This window comes from Alosa sapidissima, chromosome 12 (genome assembly GCF_018492685.1).
Source record: "Alosa sapidissima isolate fAloSap1 chromosome 12, fAloSap1.pri, whole genome shotgun sequence".
NCBI classification, from domain to species: Eukaryota; Metazoa; Chordata; class Actinopteri; order Clupeiformes; family Clupeidae; genus Alosa; species Alosa sapidissima.
This window is the reverse complement of record NC_055968.1, coordinates 13,245,853-13,262,737: the sequence shown is the minus strand read 5'-3', so window position 1 is coordinate 13,262,737 and position 16,885 is coordinate 13,245,853. Positions and strand designations below refer to the sequence as shown.

Here is a 16,885-nt window from a genome sequence, read left to right as displayed (position 1 = left end):
TAGGTAAGCTTGTATGTGGGCCTATTTAGGTTAACATTATAGAAACATTTGTTTCCCTGATTAAGCCTAAAACAGATTAAGTCTAACCACAATCATGGAATAAAATAAAATGGAATAGTTAGTCCAACAGTAGGCCCTACTGCACATTAACCTATATACGCCTCATTGGTAGACTTATTGTTGAAATGACTTCTGTAGCATATGAATACACTAAATGCTGTTACATCAGAGGTATATGGGAGGGGCATCCTTGAGACACTGAAGTGATCACTGACATTGACGATGAATACGCTAAGTAGCCCACCGCTTGCCTCCCCACATCAACATGCTCATCCACGGACCCATCTGGAGTAGCCTACGGACTCTCTCCGTCTGTCAAGATACAGAAGCTAGTGTTCTCAAGCCAGGACAATTGGGAAGTGTCACAGCATGAAAATTGCAGCGACTTATATATGAGGTGATTCATTGAAGAGGATGTTTTCAACTGACACGATGCTGCATAAACATCTGTAAACGTTGCGCAAAGGAGCTGCAATTCTAAGGGGGATTTAAATTAACTTTATCAACTCGCTATCCTACCAATTATTACATGAACAGGTAAATACAATTCAGCAGCTTAGAACCTACAAAGATACCTAATGTGGGAGAGTTGGCAGCTTTGTATCATATATGTCATTCGTATCAGCAAAAGTTGTCTTACTGAGGATGTGGAGGCTGACCCAAGACAACAAATCGGCTGAACAGCGACTGTAACAGCTCGGTCTTCAGCCGCACGCCGCAATGCCTTCTCTCCATCATGGGGCCATATTCATAGGAGTGATGCTCATCGTCACCGGCGGCTCCACAGCTTTCCTGCCGTCCAGTCAGAGTAGGCTACAGGCATTCAGTTTGTGCTGTGTGGTCCTGGGCGCTGTGTTGCTTATATTGGGTCTCTTCTGGGCAATGAACGGAAAGAGTACTCCAGTGACTTACAGCAATGAGTATACACACGACTACAGCAACGTTCTCTTCACCCCTCCGCACGGAAACCACTTCCCAGAGTCGCAATCCGTCTACTTACAAAGGTTAGTAACCTATTGTGCATGATAGTAGGTTGTGTAACTAAGCACAATACAACTTCCCTAGTGCCCTCCGCATTTCAGTATTCTGCGCAATATATATGGGGACTGTGCAATATACTGTGTTATCAGCAATCCTGCTATTTATTAGGGGTCTGTGCAGTGACAATAAAGACATGATAATATATTATAATTCATACAAAATATAATTATAATTTGTAACATTGTTACAGAACAACAAAGCAACAACAAGGCAGATCCATCTGTTAAGTTGCCTGTGGATAATATTGCAGGATGGTTGAAGCCTTAATGGTGATATAACATAATGATGCAAATGAATATTTTTGTTGTGTGGTAAACTGTATCACTATATACTTGAACTTGAGTTCAATATTATGTTCAAAGCTTGTAATGCCGGTTTTCCAAAATGAACAAACTACGCCCAGTGTCATCATCAATTTACTAGAAAGATGATGCACCATAAAGCCATTAAGATGGGTCAATTCTCTCTCTCTGTCTCTCTCTCTTTCTGTCACACACACACACACACACATACACACACACACAGGAAGGGAGAGAGATAGAGAGAAAGAGAGAGCAAGTTACTCCCCTGGGTTGCACTAGCAACATTATCCACTCATGTTTTAATGTTAAAGAATACTGCCATCTATTGGTCGTTTCACTTCTGTGTAGCAATCATTGTCATTGATTATCATGGAACACAAATTAGATAGCCGACAGTTTGCTGAAAAGTGTTGTGTAACCTCATCAGGAAGCATAGAATAATGTGTGAAACACATAGAATGAATCATAGAATTCATGTACTGATTTAACATATCACCCACTCATTTCTGTTTTCAGGACTCTGGAGAGACAGAGGAGAGGAGTGTATGAGGAGGACTTTGACTACCCGCCGATGGAGCCGACCTGTTTCAGCCCCTCGGGCAGAGGGCGCCCCCCTCACTGGGACCTGGAGCCTCCTCCTCCTTATGAAGTGGCCATCAAAACCACAACGAGCTCCACACACCTGAGGAGAAGCTACTCTGACACGTTCCGGCCGACAGAGCCCCTCTTTGGCTGCTCGCGAGAGATCAGCTTTGAGGTGTGATGGCGCAATCTTGACTCGGGCCTTCACAATTCTATGAGACTTTTGTTGATTGATTCCCATGTCACTCCTTTCTATCATACACAATCCTCCGATTAAGATGCAAATATTAGCCTTATCTGATAATGTAAGCAGAGCTTCAATATGTTGGCATCCTTGCATTAGAGTTCTCGCCCAGGTTTCTATGTGTGATGTTTAAAGTGTCCTTTTGGCTTTAGTAAAGCACAGAGTTGTAGCAAAAATGGCTGCAAAGAAACGTCACTATACCCTCAGAGTTTTCGCTATGGACAATTTATCTGCTTTGGATAAATATTCTTTGCTCATCTCCTTTATACGGCCAGGTTGTTACTCGTGTGGTAATATCATCTTTGTGGACTGGTGTATTTGAATGGTGGCATTTGGACATGCGTGAATGGCAAACAGCTCTTAATTAAGTACATATGATCTAAATAAACACTTGTTAACACATGTTTATGCACCATATTTGCAAAACCTTAGATTTATTCAACATAGTATAACTCAGGTCTTACTGAAGTCTATTGCACTAAACTGCTTGTCATTCGGAAAGTGATTTCTACCTCATACACTCAAGTCCTCTGAAACCCCATCAGATCACTGTAGCCAGAAACATTTATTGTTTGGATTTTTCCCAAAAGGGTCTCTTAAAGATTCATCTTAGAACCACTGAATTCCAAAAGGAAACAACAACAGATTATATAGATCTCTGCATTCCAAATATCTTTATCTAATACTTTGAGCATTGTGGGGTCAACCCAGTAAGCTTTAGATGAGCGTGGGAAATCTATAGATTAGATTAGATTCAACTTTATTGTCATTGTGCAGAGTACAAGTACAAAGACAACGAAATGCAGTTTGCGTCTAACCAGAAGTGCAAAAAAGCAGAAAAGTGCAATGTGAGGTTGATGTATTATCAAGCAATTCACAATATAAACTATCAATGAACTAGTGGGAAGGTGGAAGCATGCTAAATACCTGAAACCTTGTAATGTATTATTTTACAATAAACATATTGACATTCAAAGAAAATACATTTCACAATCTTCCAAAGTAAACAACAATGTAATTAGCAATCCAAATCACAGGAGGCCCTTTTCCTTTTAGATGACATGCAAGCACAATATCTATGTTGTTTCAAATATATTGTCTTTCAATATAAAATGTCCTATTAAATGGATGTTATGCAAGTGCAATTTTATTTTCACTGTTACTGAGTGTCAGATGTGTAATTCATAGTCATAATTTATCAGATAATCCAAAGAAACACACTTGAAAGTCAGTGGTCACAGCTCTCACGTTCACAGCGTCCAGAGACCATATTCAGTCCGTATTCAAAGACCTGTATCAGGATCATGCCAGTACTCCCATGATTGCATGCCGCTGGTATCCCTGTCAAGGCCAAACTGACTGTGTTTTAGCTGACAGAGTCTCTGTGAGCATGATCTGTGGGTGCTAAACGACCTGTGTCTACTCTGCATGCATGTATAACGTTGGCGTTGAAATGGCCATATCATTGTGATAGGCACCCTTCATCACATGACATATGTGCATTAAAATATTATATACTCACTTTTGTCCAGATTTTTATGTGAAGCTGACTGTTGATGGGGAAGTGATGACATATTCTCAGCATGGGATTTGGTAGAGGCAGAGGGCAGACACAGGAAAAAAACCCAATGGGGGCATAAATCATACAACACTGAATCGGTGGCAGGATCCACATTTGGAGATAAGTGCCCTTGGGGACCTGGGCTCAATTCTGACCTACGCTTATTCATTTCCCAATACTCCCATCTCTCTCTCTCCCATTTCCTGTCAATCTCTACTGTCCTGTCAAAATGAAAGCCAAAAAACCCCCAAAATAAACATAAAAAAGACCAGATCACTGACAGAAGATACATACTAACATCGACTCAAAACTAGAAGATAGAAATACACCATAAGTTATACACACTCCATTTGGACTATGTAGACCTAATGGCTACACTCTGACTCTCCCTCTCTCTCTCTCTCTCTCTCTCTCACACACACACACACACACACACACACACACACACACAGAACTAAATCTCATGTATGCGTAAAAACGTACAGTATGCGGATATGGACATGGCCTCCTTACATTCTCTGCATTGATCCGTCATTTGTGTGCTCACTTCAAGCTTATGAATACGGACGGAATGTACCAATGGATGAAATGAATGTAACCATTAACATATGAAAGGGGAGCATAAGGCTTAACATACACAAGTGCACACCATGTAGACCCAACCAGGCAGGCTGTTTCTCACATGAACCCATGCCTTTAACACAAAGTCTCTTAAGTGTGCTTAAAGTTGTCAGCAATGCTGTGAGTGCCCTGAGAGTGCTTCCAATGCTGGGGAGAGAGAGCACAGAATCAGGCACTGCACCCTTGTCCTCTTCTCTCTCTGGGAAAGTCTGACACTGCGGCCTGTATGGAGGCAGCGATGGTGGAGGATCACTGTCCTCCTCCAACTTTCCAGCTGGACTGATACACAACATCTGACAGTCTAGCAATCACCATAGTTCATCCCGGTAGGTTGACAGCTTTGGAAACACAGCTATTTTTATTTGGAGCAGAAAACCCATACCCAATCTCCTGCGTTGAAGTCCTTTTTTGCGTCCAGCAAAATTTTGTGCGCACGCAAAACCTTTTCACATGAAACTTTCATGTGAGCACATGAAACTTTCACGTGAACACATGAAACTAAACTTTAGATTTGTTTTGCTCATGTCCCCTTAGGGGCTCCGTAGTTTTGTGTTATTTAAAATATTTATAAAATATCTGGTCATGTCAGACGTAATTATTCCACTCATTTTTGAAACAATGCAATTACCCGTTTCAGTCACCAGGGGGCAGTGCAGCTTTGCACCTGGACCCTGGTTTCCACTGAGGTTGGATGCTAGTGTAAAGGTAGCCAGCCCAGCTGGTACATAGCTGTGCAGTATGCACATTGTGTAAACCTCCCTCCCGATGCCTTAAGAGTTTTACTAGAGAGAGAGCTGGCAGCCTGGGCTTTTAGCTCAATTGCTAGCACACTTGACTCCTGATGTGATGTGCTGCTGTTTGGCCAGGGAGCGGCAAGGTTTGTTTTTTCTCTGAATGGGTGCTTCCATCGGCTGAAGCGGGTGGGCTGGTGTCTCCAGTTCCTGATACAGCTCCAGTGTCAGCGGTCAGTGGGCCTAGTGCTGGTTACAGGGTGCAGTTTCTACCTGCTGCTCCTGGCTACTAGTGTAGCATTTAATATGAGAACAGCTTTACAAGTTTGGGGGGTGTTGAAGTTCCGGTGTGGGGGAGATCTCGTTGTTGTAAGTTGTGGTGAGCCGCCAATAAACGGAGAGCCATTGTCTCATCCAAAGATCTACGTATCAGTGTGCATGTTCTTAAGTGAGCCTTACCTCGGACGCTACACTAGTCCTGCTCTGGAGGGACATCAACGCTGTAGGCGCCTGAGGATGTTGGAGTTGACCCAGCTCCAGGTCATGGAGTCCTAGAGTAAACAGGACACTAGTAAGGAAAAGTCAGGAACATCACACTGGGCAAAAATGATGAACTCACACTCCACACCAACAGAACATACACACTCATATTAACTAAAGAGGGAAACCACAAGATATAACTATAGCATAACAATGACAAATTAAACATCAAAGGTAGGGTAAGTGATGCTGAATGATGTCACATTTGTTTACGCTTATGTTTATTTTTCTTAGCAGATGCTTTTGTCCAAAGCAACTTATATTCTATTTGAACCAAAGACCAAACAAAACATACCAGAGAGATGGACAACTGTGGAACGTCAGTGCAGGGCTGTGTATGAAGACCGTTTATTTAGAGAATGGAGAGAAAGTGCATCCTGAGGAGATATTTGCTGAATGTTACAAAAACGGTTAGATATTAGAAATTGCTAGCATTGCTTAAGCTATCTTTAAGCTTCCACTTTCTCATTTGCACTAGGCCTACTACATCATAGTACCCTACCTGAACATGGGACACACATGTTCAATGACACTCCTGCATGACACAATAGCTAATTCCTAAAACGTTGGGACGCTATGTAAAATGCAAAGAAAAACAGAATGTAATAATTTCAAATCTTGTAAACCCATACTTGAACATATCAATTTGACTACTTCATAGGGAATATAAGCACATTTTGAATTTAATGCCAGTAGCACACCTCAAAAAAGTTGGGACGGGGGCAACAAAAGGCTGGAAAAGTTGTGTAATGATAAAGATTACAGGAGGAACATTTCACGACTAACTAGGATAACTGGCACCATGATTGGGTGTATAAAGAGCATCCCAGAGATGCGGAGAGTCTCAGAAGTAGAGATGATGAGGTATTTATCACCCTGTGTAAACCTGTGTGGGTAAATAATGAAACAATGTGAGAATAATGCTTTTTAAACATGAAATTGCAAAGCATTTTTGGATTGCATCATCCACAGTACATATCATTAAAGACAGAATCAGAGAATCCAGAGAAATCTTTGAAAACTGGATGGCCATGGTCTTTTGGACCTCAGATGGCACTGTATTAAAACCAGACTTGTTTCTGTAAAGAAAATAATTGTATGGGCTCAAGAAAACCTCTGATAACCAATTGTCTATGAACACAGGTTGATGCTCCATTCACACATGCTAGTGTAAACGTTACACTGCAAAGAATAAATGGTATTTTGACATGATACAGAGATGCCGCCATCTTATCTGGGCCCACGCTCATCTAAGGTGGACTGAGGTGAAGTGGGAAATGGTCCTGTAGTTAGACCAGTGAAATTTGTAATTCTTTATGGAATTGATGGACTCCTGTATCCTCTGTGTGTTAACAAGGAAAGGGACTATCTAAATTGCTCAAAACCCAACATCTATGATGGTATGGAGGATCATTAGTGCCTAGGGCATGGGCATCTTGCACATTTGGCAAGGCACGATCAATTCTGAATGATGTACACAGGCTTTGAGCAACATCAATCCTTTTAGGGCACACTGCACATGTGCAAGGTTTTTTTGGGCACACTGTGCAAGGTTTCACGTCACCAAGCTGCGAGATCACAACACTTTCAGGGAAGACCTTGAATATTTCAGGAAAACAATGCCAAACTTCATTCTGCACACATTATAAAAGTAAATAAAATTGCCTGTGACAATCCATCCTGTCACACTGGGTACATGGAATGAAAAACATAGTTAAGATGGACTATTGAGTAATTTAAATCCTATATCTATAAATGGTACAACATCTAATTCTCAAAACTAGCAGCTGGTCTCCTCAGTTCCCAACATTTACAGAATGTTGTTAAATTAAGAGGTGGAGCAACACAGTGGCAAACATGCCCCTGTCCCAACATTTGTCAGAGGTGTTGCTGACATTAAAATTCAAATGAATATTTTCAACAACAAAAAAAAAAAACAATTCTCGGTTTTTGTTGAAACTGATGTTGTGTTTCTCAATGAAATATAGGACTAACATGATTTGTAAATCATAGTATTCTGTTTTCATTCACATTTTACACAGCGTCCCAGGACAAACATGATTTGTAAATCATAGTTTTCTGTTTTCATTCACATTTTACACAGCGTCCCAACTTTTTTGGAATTGAGGTTATAAGCGTGAACTTACTCTAAAAAACATCTATTTTTTTCGGGAGAGAAAAAAATAAGATTTAGATTTACCAAAATTCTGAAATCAGACTAATAATTACCCCAACTATATTGCACTTGTTGACCTTAAATATCACGTTATTAGCCTACTCTATGAATAAATGCAGTTATCAGAGCTATGGGAGGGGCATTCTGGAGATGCAATGAGATATCTAATCTATCATCAGTGACACTGATGATGAATAGGTCCATTACCCACAATTTGCCTTCACACACAGGTGTTAAACACCATTATGTCCATCCAGGGGAGTCACGGATTACTTATGCAACTGTCAAGAAACTAAAGTACTCAGAAGCTAATGTTTTCGTGGGAAGATCCACTGGTTTAAAATCGCAGCGCAGGTGATTAATTGAATTACATGGGAAGTGAGGAATATCCGACTCCATATCCTGCTCACTCCCAGCTCTGAGTAAAATAAATACAAAAGAGAGCTTCACGGCACAATGCCTTCTCTTCACCATGGAGGAATAGCCATAGGACTGATACTCATCGTCGCCGGTGGATCCATGGCTTTCAGACCATCTAGTTACACTAGGATACATGCGTTCAGCTTGTGCAGTTTGGTCATGGGTACCCTGATGCTCATACTGGGTCTCTTCTGGGCAATGAAAACAAGGAGAACCCCAGTGACTTACAGGAACGAGAACACACAAGACAACAGCTACGTCTCTTTCTCCCCTCTTCACGGGAACCACGTCTCAGAAACAGAGTCATCATCCATCAACTCGCAGAGGTAAGCAACGATATATTGTATAGTTGACAGTGCATGTCACTATTAACCATTAAAATATAGAGTAGCGCATGTTCTTAACTAACAAACCCAGCAAAACAGCACTCACATTATTCGTTTTTTTAAATATTATTTTGCATTAGTAGTTATCTAACCACGGAACCACGCCCAGACTCATCGTGAATTTACAGAAAGATGACGCCATCATTTAGCCATTAAGATAATTAAACTCTCTCTCTCTCACACACACACGCACACACTAGCCTACACTGAGGGAGGGAGGGCGCGTGCTAGTTGTTCCCCTGAGATGCACTGGCAACATTATCCGCTCATAAAAATCAGTATTTTAACGTTAAAGTATTTCTGCCGCCATCTAGTGGTGTTACACTTCAAACAATTTATATTTGGCACCTGTGTCATTATCATTGTCAAGTCTCATTATAGGTGTTTTTAAGATAGAACACAAGTGAGTTGACATTGCAAGAAAAGTTTGTGCAAGGTTTGCGAAAGGGAATGTTTTGTCAAATATGATTATTGTAATGTATGAAATGATGTGCTGATGATTTGACATAATCCGAATCATTTTTATTTCAGGACTGTGGACAGACAGAGGAGGGGAGGTTATGAGGACTTTGACTATCCACCAATGGAGTCGACCGGTTTCAGCCCCCCTCCCTGGAACCCGGATCCCCCTCCTCCGTATGAGGAGGCCATCAAAACCTCAATGAGCTCCACACACCTGAGGAGAAGCTACTCTGACACGTTCCGGCCGACAGAGCCCCTCTTTGGCTGCTCGCGAGAGATCAGCTTTGAGGTGTGATGGTGCCATCTTGACTCGGGCCTTCACAATTCTATGAGACCTTTGTGGAACAATTCCCAAACCACTCCTGTCTATCATACACAAACTTGTAATTATGTAAGATGTAAGCCTTAGTCATACCTGATAATACAAGCCCCAGCTTCCATTTGCACACGTATAGGCCTACACATTCTCTACCAGGTTCCTTGTTTTGTGTGATGTGTCCTTGTGGTAATGCTACAGTACAAAATGGCTGCAAAAAGAATTCCACTTTGCCCCCTTTGCCCTGTATTTTAAATGAGTGGAAACAGTGTCGGTCCTGTATCCTGTGGTAGGATTGCCACGGGTTAAATCATTGAGATCATGGGCCTCATTTATAAAACGTTCTTACGCACAGATTTGATTTTAGTGCATACGTTTGTTTTCTCTGAATCACACGTATGATCATTTCAGAAATGAACTTAGATCATTTTTTATAAATGAGGCCCAAGTATGATCTGTTGATCTGGGCTAGACAAATATTCTTTGCTAATCTTTTAGATACAGCCATTTCTTGGTGCTAATTGACCTTCGAAAGTGCCTCAGAGTGTTATGTGTTTCTGCATGCATGTGTAATGAAAAGTGCCTTATGTCTCTGCATGCATATATGTAATGTTTACAGTGAAATGTCCATGTCGTCGTGACGAGCACACCACAGCACAGGTGCATTCAAATTTAAGTTATGGGGGTCCTGTGGCACAACTGGTTGCAGTGCCTGTGCCATATTTGGGTCCACGTGCCCACAGGGACCAGGGTTCAAGTCCAGCCCGCCCCATCTTGCTGCTTTGCTTGCTTCCTGTCACTCTCTTCACTGTCCTGTCAAATTAAAGGCATAACCCCCCCCCAAACATTTTAAAATAGAAGTTATTCACTTTTGTCCATTTGTTTTTCTATTTGATGGAGACAGTGGATGGGAAACCGCTTGTCATCATGGACTGAACACTAAGCATTGTTATACATTTCACAAGAACTGAGCCTATACATTTTAAAAAAGTAAAACATAAAAAAAAAAAATCATCTTGCTCTACAGGCCAGGCTCTAGCGTTACCCTGTCTGGTGGGTCACAGCATGTACAGCAGGGGCCTGTGATACTTTTGAAATACACAATGATAAAACAAATGCATGTGACAGTTATACATTGTGCGTGCCATGGCAACATTACTAAGCAACCCTGCTTTAAAATAATGCAGCATAATGCTAAGATCACATGTCTGCAATCAGACAAATCAGTCCATTCCATGAGTGACTTTTTTCATATTACATCTATGGAGTTATAAAAGATAGGCTACAGTAGCAATACTTAGATGACATGTACTCATCCATTCATTTTACCTATTTGATTTTCATGTGTCAATTGGTAGGGCTGACAAATGTATGCATGCAGCAACTTGTGTAGGAAGACTCTAGTGTGTTGCATTGCTCTTTGGTCCTATGTGCCCATCTGTGAAATTGTGTGAAACAAAGCGGGTGGGGGGGCTAACTCTGTACCTCATGGTCTAGTCCTATGCATTTACAATTTATTCGAAAAGTATCTACTTGCTTCAACAAACCAGACAACAAGGGTGACAGGGTGGCATACAAAATCATAATCTTCACATGCTTGGCTTATCCCCTTTGAGCTAATCGACTGGTTCTCGTCCTTTGCACTTCTGATAGCTAAGCTGCAACGAGGCTCGCTGTTTAGATTCCCGTGTATACGCAAGCAGTGGGCGCTGCTTTTCGAGGGCGTATTTTGATATTTCTATCCTGAAGTCCTACTCCTCCCACCACCACCACTACCGAAAATAATAGCAAGAGGAAGTCAAACAGAAAAGGGGGAAACGACTGAGGACAGCTGAAATGCAGTACCAAGACAGGCTACAATGCTACAATGTTTCTTACAACCATTGTACCGCTGAAGTAATGCAATATGATGCGAGATGAAGTAGCCTGGCGTTGGCTGATCTTAATATAATTAGCTTTGTGTGGATGTAAAGATATGGGTAAGATCGAATATATCATTTTGTATAATGTGCAATGTAGGCTACTTTAAAAATCAACATTAGTAAGTCACACGATGTCTCTTACTATTGTAGAGATTGCAGTGAAATATCCCAGACTTCTTATTGTTCAGTTCTGGTGCGCTCCTGCAACAAGTACGCTTTTGTACAGATGTTGTGAGTAGACAAGACGCATAGAACTATGAACTATCCATTCGGTTTATGCCTTTAAATAGCTGTATTTAAATGTGATCGGTATGATATGTTGTACGCTGGGCAGAGATATATTAATTCCTTCCTGCAGATCTCACCGAGGATGTCAGTTAGATGATCCTGTTGGAGCAAGACCTAGAAGACTAAAACAGACCCAGGCTGGCAGGGCAGAGGGAGCAGAGAGATGTTGTAACCTAACGCGGGGGAAGATGCCATCCCTACGCGCAATGGCGATGACCGGGGGAGCCCTGTTAATAGCCATCGGGCTGTCACTCTTTTTGACCATGCATCCGCCCCTGCAACTAGTCGGCTTCCTTTTGGGTGTTTTCGGCATCATCATCCTCGTGTACGCCTTCTGCCAATCCATGAAGTCTGACCATGTAGCTGTCCCGGGACACTTCTTGCTCCATCCACGCACAGGGACGCGCTACAGTCCCCATCAAGCCATGGCCATTCAAAGGTACCACACTGTTTGATTACACACACATTACAGAGATAAAGTCGTCTTTTATTTGTCTGTTCACTAACAGCAGCCATCTGATCAAATATCAACAAACACATTTCAGAAAGTGATTAAAAACTAGGTTGAGTTCGTTCTACAGTTGGCCTATTCATGGGTTTCATCAGGTCCCCACAGGTGTATACAATCAATCACCTAGATTATGAATGCAGACTGCATGGTGCTTGATTAATACCTGTGGAAAGGGACCTGATGAAACCCATAAATACATAAACTGGTTTGTCTATATTATAGCTTGGCGTGGCTATAACTTCTCTTGCTTAACATGAGGAAATTGGCAGAAGCACAATGGATGATGTGATGAAATAGTAGGTCAAGCAAGGGAAAGCACTGTTTGTTTATTCCCTCAGATGACAAGGCCACTTTAACTGGGATCTGTGTATGATCTGCCCCTGCCACAGTACTTTATACAGTAGTGTATCTCAGGACAGCTCCCGGATCTCTTTGTTCTTGGGTAAACGGGGCAACCTCTGCATCTAATGCTCTAGTCCAGGGCACACCAAAAGGTCAAACTAAAACGGGAAGGTACACCAACATATGGTTACTTATGGTTACAAGTAATGTTACCCCAGGTTTATGTGGCGTTATTTGTGAGGAAGGTCTGGTATAGGTCTTTAAAGATCCCTTTTTCAGCTGTAAAATGTGGTGATTTAAAGCTCTTAGTGGTTGTCTGAGACTTCTAAACTAGAGAGTTCTGCCCCTTCCCCTTCTTTCACTTCCCCCTCGCCTCCAATCTCAACTCATTGTCACGGGGAGGAACTAAGGAACTAAAGTCCTTGCTGGCCGAGACAAAGGCAGCCATTGGCCAGGCTAATTCCTGTGGCCCACCGGCCTGTCATCGCAGTACTGGGCCAGGCACGGGACTCAGTGAGTGGAAGAGCAAACTTGGCATGAGAGTGCAGGGGCCTGGTAATAATGAGATCCAGACATCCTGAAGGAAGAGACTCGTCCATGGCACGGCACTGCGTGGCACTTTGAACAACAACAGTTTTGCAGATATGTTAGTTAGTAGTTAAATAGTTGTTGTAATGTCACGGCGGTATGATTACAGACGAGTATGTATGTGTAAACCATACGTTCTCATGTGTGATGAGAGCAACTGGTTAAAAGCATGAACAGCTTGTTTCTTGAGTGACTGATATTTATTGAAACGCCTGCAATGTAAATGTTTAAAAATGCAGGGTGATTTAATAGTGTTAAACAAATTTGAAGGGTATTTTCAAAAGGTTGCAGAGGTTTTGTTTACCCATTCTTGGATGTTACTAGAAAACAATGTCTGCCTTCTAGTTTGGTTCAGATTGTTGTGCAACATGGTGTATGTGTGTCTGTATGAGTGTGTGTGAGAAAAGGGAGAGAAACAGTAAGAGAGAGCAGGAGAGAGAGTATTTGTGTGTGTGTGTGTGTGTGTGTGTGTGTGTGTGTGTGTGTGTGTGTGCCGAGGCAGTTGTGTTTGTATATGAGCATACCGGAGTGATCACAGCAGCCTGGGGTCATTCCTTTTTTTGTTTGTGAAGAGAAGTAAACAAAATTCCTCTAGCTAAGCACTGGCATTGTCAGTATTTTACACAACCAGCCAGACTTACTCGTTCCATTTAGAACACAAAGACTTTCATCTGCTTTTTGAAAGAAATACCATCTACTCATGGTATTAAGAATTGAGAATGATCACTTATTACTGTACATGTTTATATTTGACAATTTGCATTTGAGAATTTAATCCATTATGCATACTTGTTTATGTTAAACATAAACATGTTCATTTATTTGGTGGTTTTATAATCAGTATAACTGAGAATATATTAGCAATAGTGGGAATAATTGAATATTTGGAGAAAATTGAATATTTATGACAATAGTAACAGTTTTTCAGTGGTTTAGATATGTTAAACAAGATGTACAGTATGTGTAACATTTTTTATGGTGTGCATGAGGCTGGAGAGTTAATAAACACCGTTGCTGATCTATCCTGTCCTCAGGAGGCTCGATAGGATCCGCCGAGCGGCCGAGGAGGAGGGACACCAGGTCCGGCCCGTCAGCACCCCCCCAGCCTTGCTTCAGCACCTTAGTCAGCAGAGCCTTCCGCGGACACCCCCGCCCTGGGAGATGGAGCCACCGCCGTCCTACGAGACGGTCATGAAGGGCAGCCAGAGTCCCGTCCAGAACTCGTGACAGACCGGACTGACTGTCTCCTGCCTGATGGCGAGAGCACACAAACCAGCTTTGTCTCCAGTGGCTCGTCGTGACCAGTTTGTGCCTTTGGGTGGAGGGGTGTCATTGGGAACCCCCCCCCCCCCCCCCCCCCCCCCATCCCCTGCCCCCTTTCTGAGGAGGGTTCGAGTGAAGAATGTCAAATGATGATTACTTTTTTTCTTTCTCACACTAGGCCTCGTGGGGCCCGTAGCCAGCTATGAGGTCACCAAGGTCCGGATCTCGGTCATTTTTTTTAACTAAAAATAACTGTTGAAATACAACTGGATAAAAAAAATCAGTGGTTGAGAACATCTTAATGGGACATCTTCACAGGGATTCATTTTAGACATGTTATGAGAGTCTGCTGCGAGTGAGAACTTTGAAAATGGGGTGCAAGAACAGTTCCTGGCATCAGCAGCACTTCCCCTGATCTTGTGTGTGAACTGCAGGAAGCATACCAATTGCTGAGATATTGCAAAGCTGATTATGCCTAAGAATTGTTCAAACAGTAACATGGTAGGCTGCAGTGTCTGGAATTGCAAGACATGAAACATGTTAAACAAGCGTCATATTGCATATTAGGTCTTATTCGATACAACCACTGATTGATAAACAGGGACAACATCAATTATAGTAGGTTAGCCCGTCAAACCAGTTCAAAGCTAAATGTGGAAGGGTACAATAATGACATTAGCTTATAGTAACACTTTGATTTTTTGTCATTTTCTTGGATATAAGGTTATTATTATCATGTGTCATACAGTAGACCTGTGGAGTTTGATGTTCTAGAATACTTTTGACATCTTTCTAACAGGCCCAACTAAAACAGCACCATTAGAAGTAGATGGGGTGGGGTAAAGAGGGAACATCCAACATCAAAACAATTCAGTTCAGATAGTTTACTTACAATTGAAGGGACACTATGGAACAGTTTGGCACTTTTTTGAGGTATTTTATCAGACAACCAAGTTCCCCCGCTGCACTGAAAGGATAAGAGGCAGAGCAAAGATCACCTCCATGATCTGTACTCCTGCACAGGCTTAAGGATGACTGACAAATGGTTCCTCCAGTGTAGTCTTGCAGTTGGGAAGATGATTACAGTTCCAGTGGATGGATCAGGTCTTTTCATTAACCAGTTTCTGGACTGAATGTATTAATGTGGCCCTTCGAGCAGGAAAAAAGGTATTAGGTCCACCTAGTTAGCATTTTCTGGTCTCTACCTCTCTCTTGTGTTACTCAGTGAAATATACTCAGGCATTGGGAGTGCTTCGCATACAGTTCTGAATGTTAATTTTTTTTGGTTGGAATTGTATCTCACCCAATTAAGTGTCAGAGAATACATCATCCTAATACAAGAGACAAATGCACTTATAAGTTTTTGTATGTAAGGTCTTGCATCCGGTCAATGGATTCCAGACTTTCTCTGCTGAAATATGTTTTCATAGGAAGGACACTTCCCACTCAGCAGGAGTTTGTTTATGCATTTTGGAGTACTTGTGCACTTACAAGGTCAGGGCTTTCATTGTTGGCAGTCTCTACCTATCAATTCACATTCTGATGATGCTTGTTGCCTGCTTGCTTCTGCTTAACTCAGCATGGACAATACATCTGCAGTCTCAAAGTGCCTTGTCAAGATACCAAGAGGCCTGGGCATGTGTTATTGAATAATAATGAGTGCTTCATTGTCAAGCCATGGTTGGAATTAATGTTTATTTTAAAAACTTAACAACTGAATAGATGTACTGGTATACTGGATGGAACAGTAAGACGTTACAGTTATTATCTTTTTGGCCGTGCATATGGATGTATGTATGCCTGGTCATGATAGAGGATGGTACACTATGCATCAGGTGCCTTCTGACCCCCAGGTTAGATCCAGGGGCTCTACCCACTGCATTGATGAATTGGCACTCACTGCCAATAACTTTATTACTAGCATCTAAAAGTTTGAGGATTTGACTCCTTATCGATGATTCTTCATTTCATGTGGCCTAAAGATGTTACGTCTATGCTATTACTGGTTCTGTAATGTATCCCAGCTGTTTACATGGCAATCAGTAATCAGTTAAATTGGTTCTGTCGCTGAGGTTTTCTATGTCATGGTTACACACTTACCATAATGCAAGTGAATACTGATGCTTTGATGACCTTTGTTAATTGTTCACTTGTCAGCATGAGAAAATACATAATAAGGGATCTATGCCTTTAATCTGTGAGGCACTTCAGTGTAAGTGTGAAATGTGTTTCATTTGTGAATATATATATATATGTCTCTCAGAGCCAAGAATGTTGTATGTTCAATGTTTACTGAACTGTAAAGGTTTTTATAACATGGCAAATATGTGCACAAACAAATACATTCACAGGTCTAAACACAAAATGATTTTAGTGAGTTTATCCATCCTTGACTGGAGGAAACCACGTGAGAAGCTGTAGGCAAGGTGACCTGCCAAGCCTCATTGCACCTGAAATGGCCCCCGAGGCTCCAGTTTTACATGCCCCCTGTAACGACCCACTCTACCTGGGCAGGTCAGGTGGTACTCG

The 16,885-nt window shown here is 41.8% G+C and overlaps 1 protein-coding gene across 1 annotated transcript; it reads left to right on the top strand.

Annotated features, from left to right (window-relative positions):
• Positions 1–11,259: 11,259 nt before the first annotated feature.
• On the top strand, positions 11,260–16,721 carry si:dkeyp-51f12.3 (uncharacterized protein LOC107988041 homolog). Its single transcript, XM_042058118.1, has 3 exons — positions 11,260–11,421; positions 11,723–12,091; positions 14,128–16,721. The coding sequence occupies exons 2-3, from the start codon at positions 11,841–11,843 to the stop codon at positions 14,318–14,320; spliced, it is 444 nt and encodes a 147-aa protein (XP_041914052.1). The 5' UTR covers positions 11,260–11,421; positions 11,723–11,840; the 3' UTR covers positions 14,321–16,721.
• The last annotated feature ends 164 nt before the right edge of the window (positions 16,722–16,885 follow it).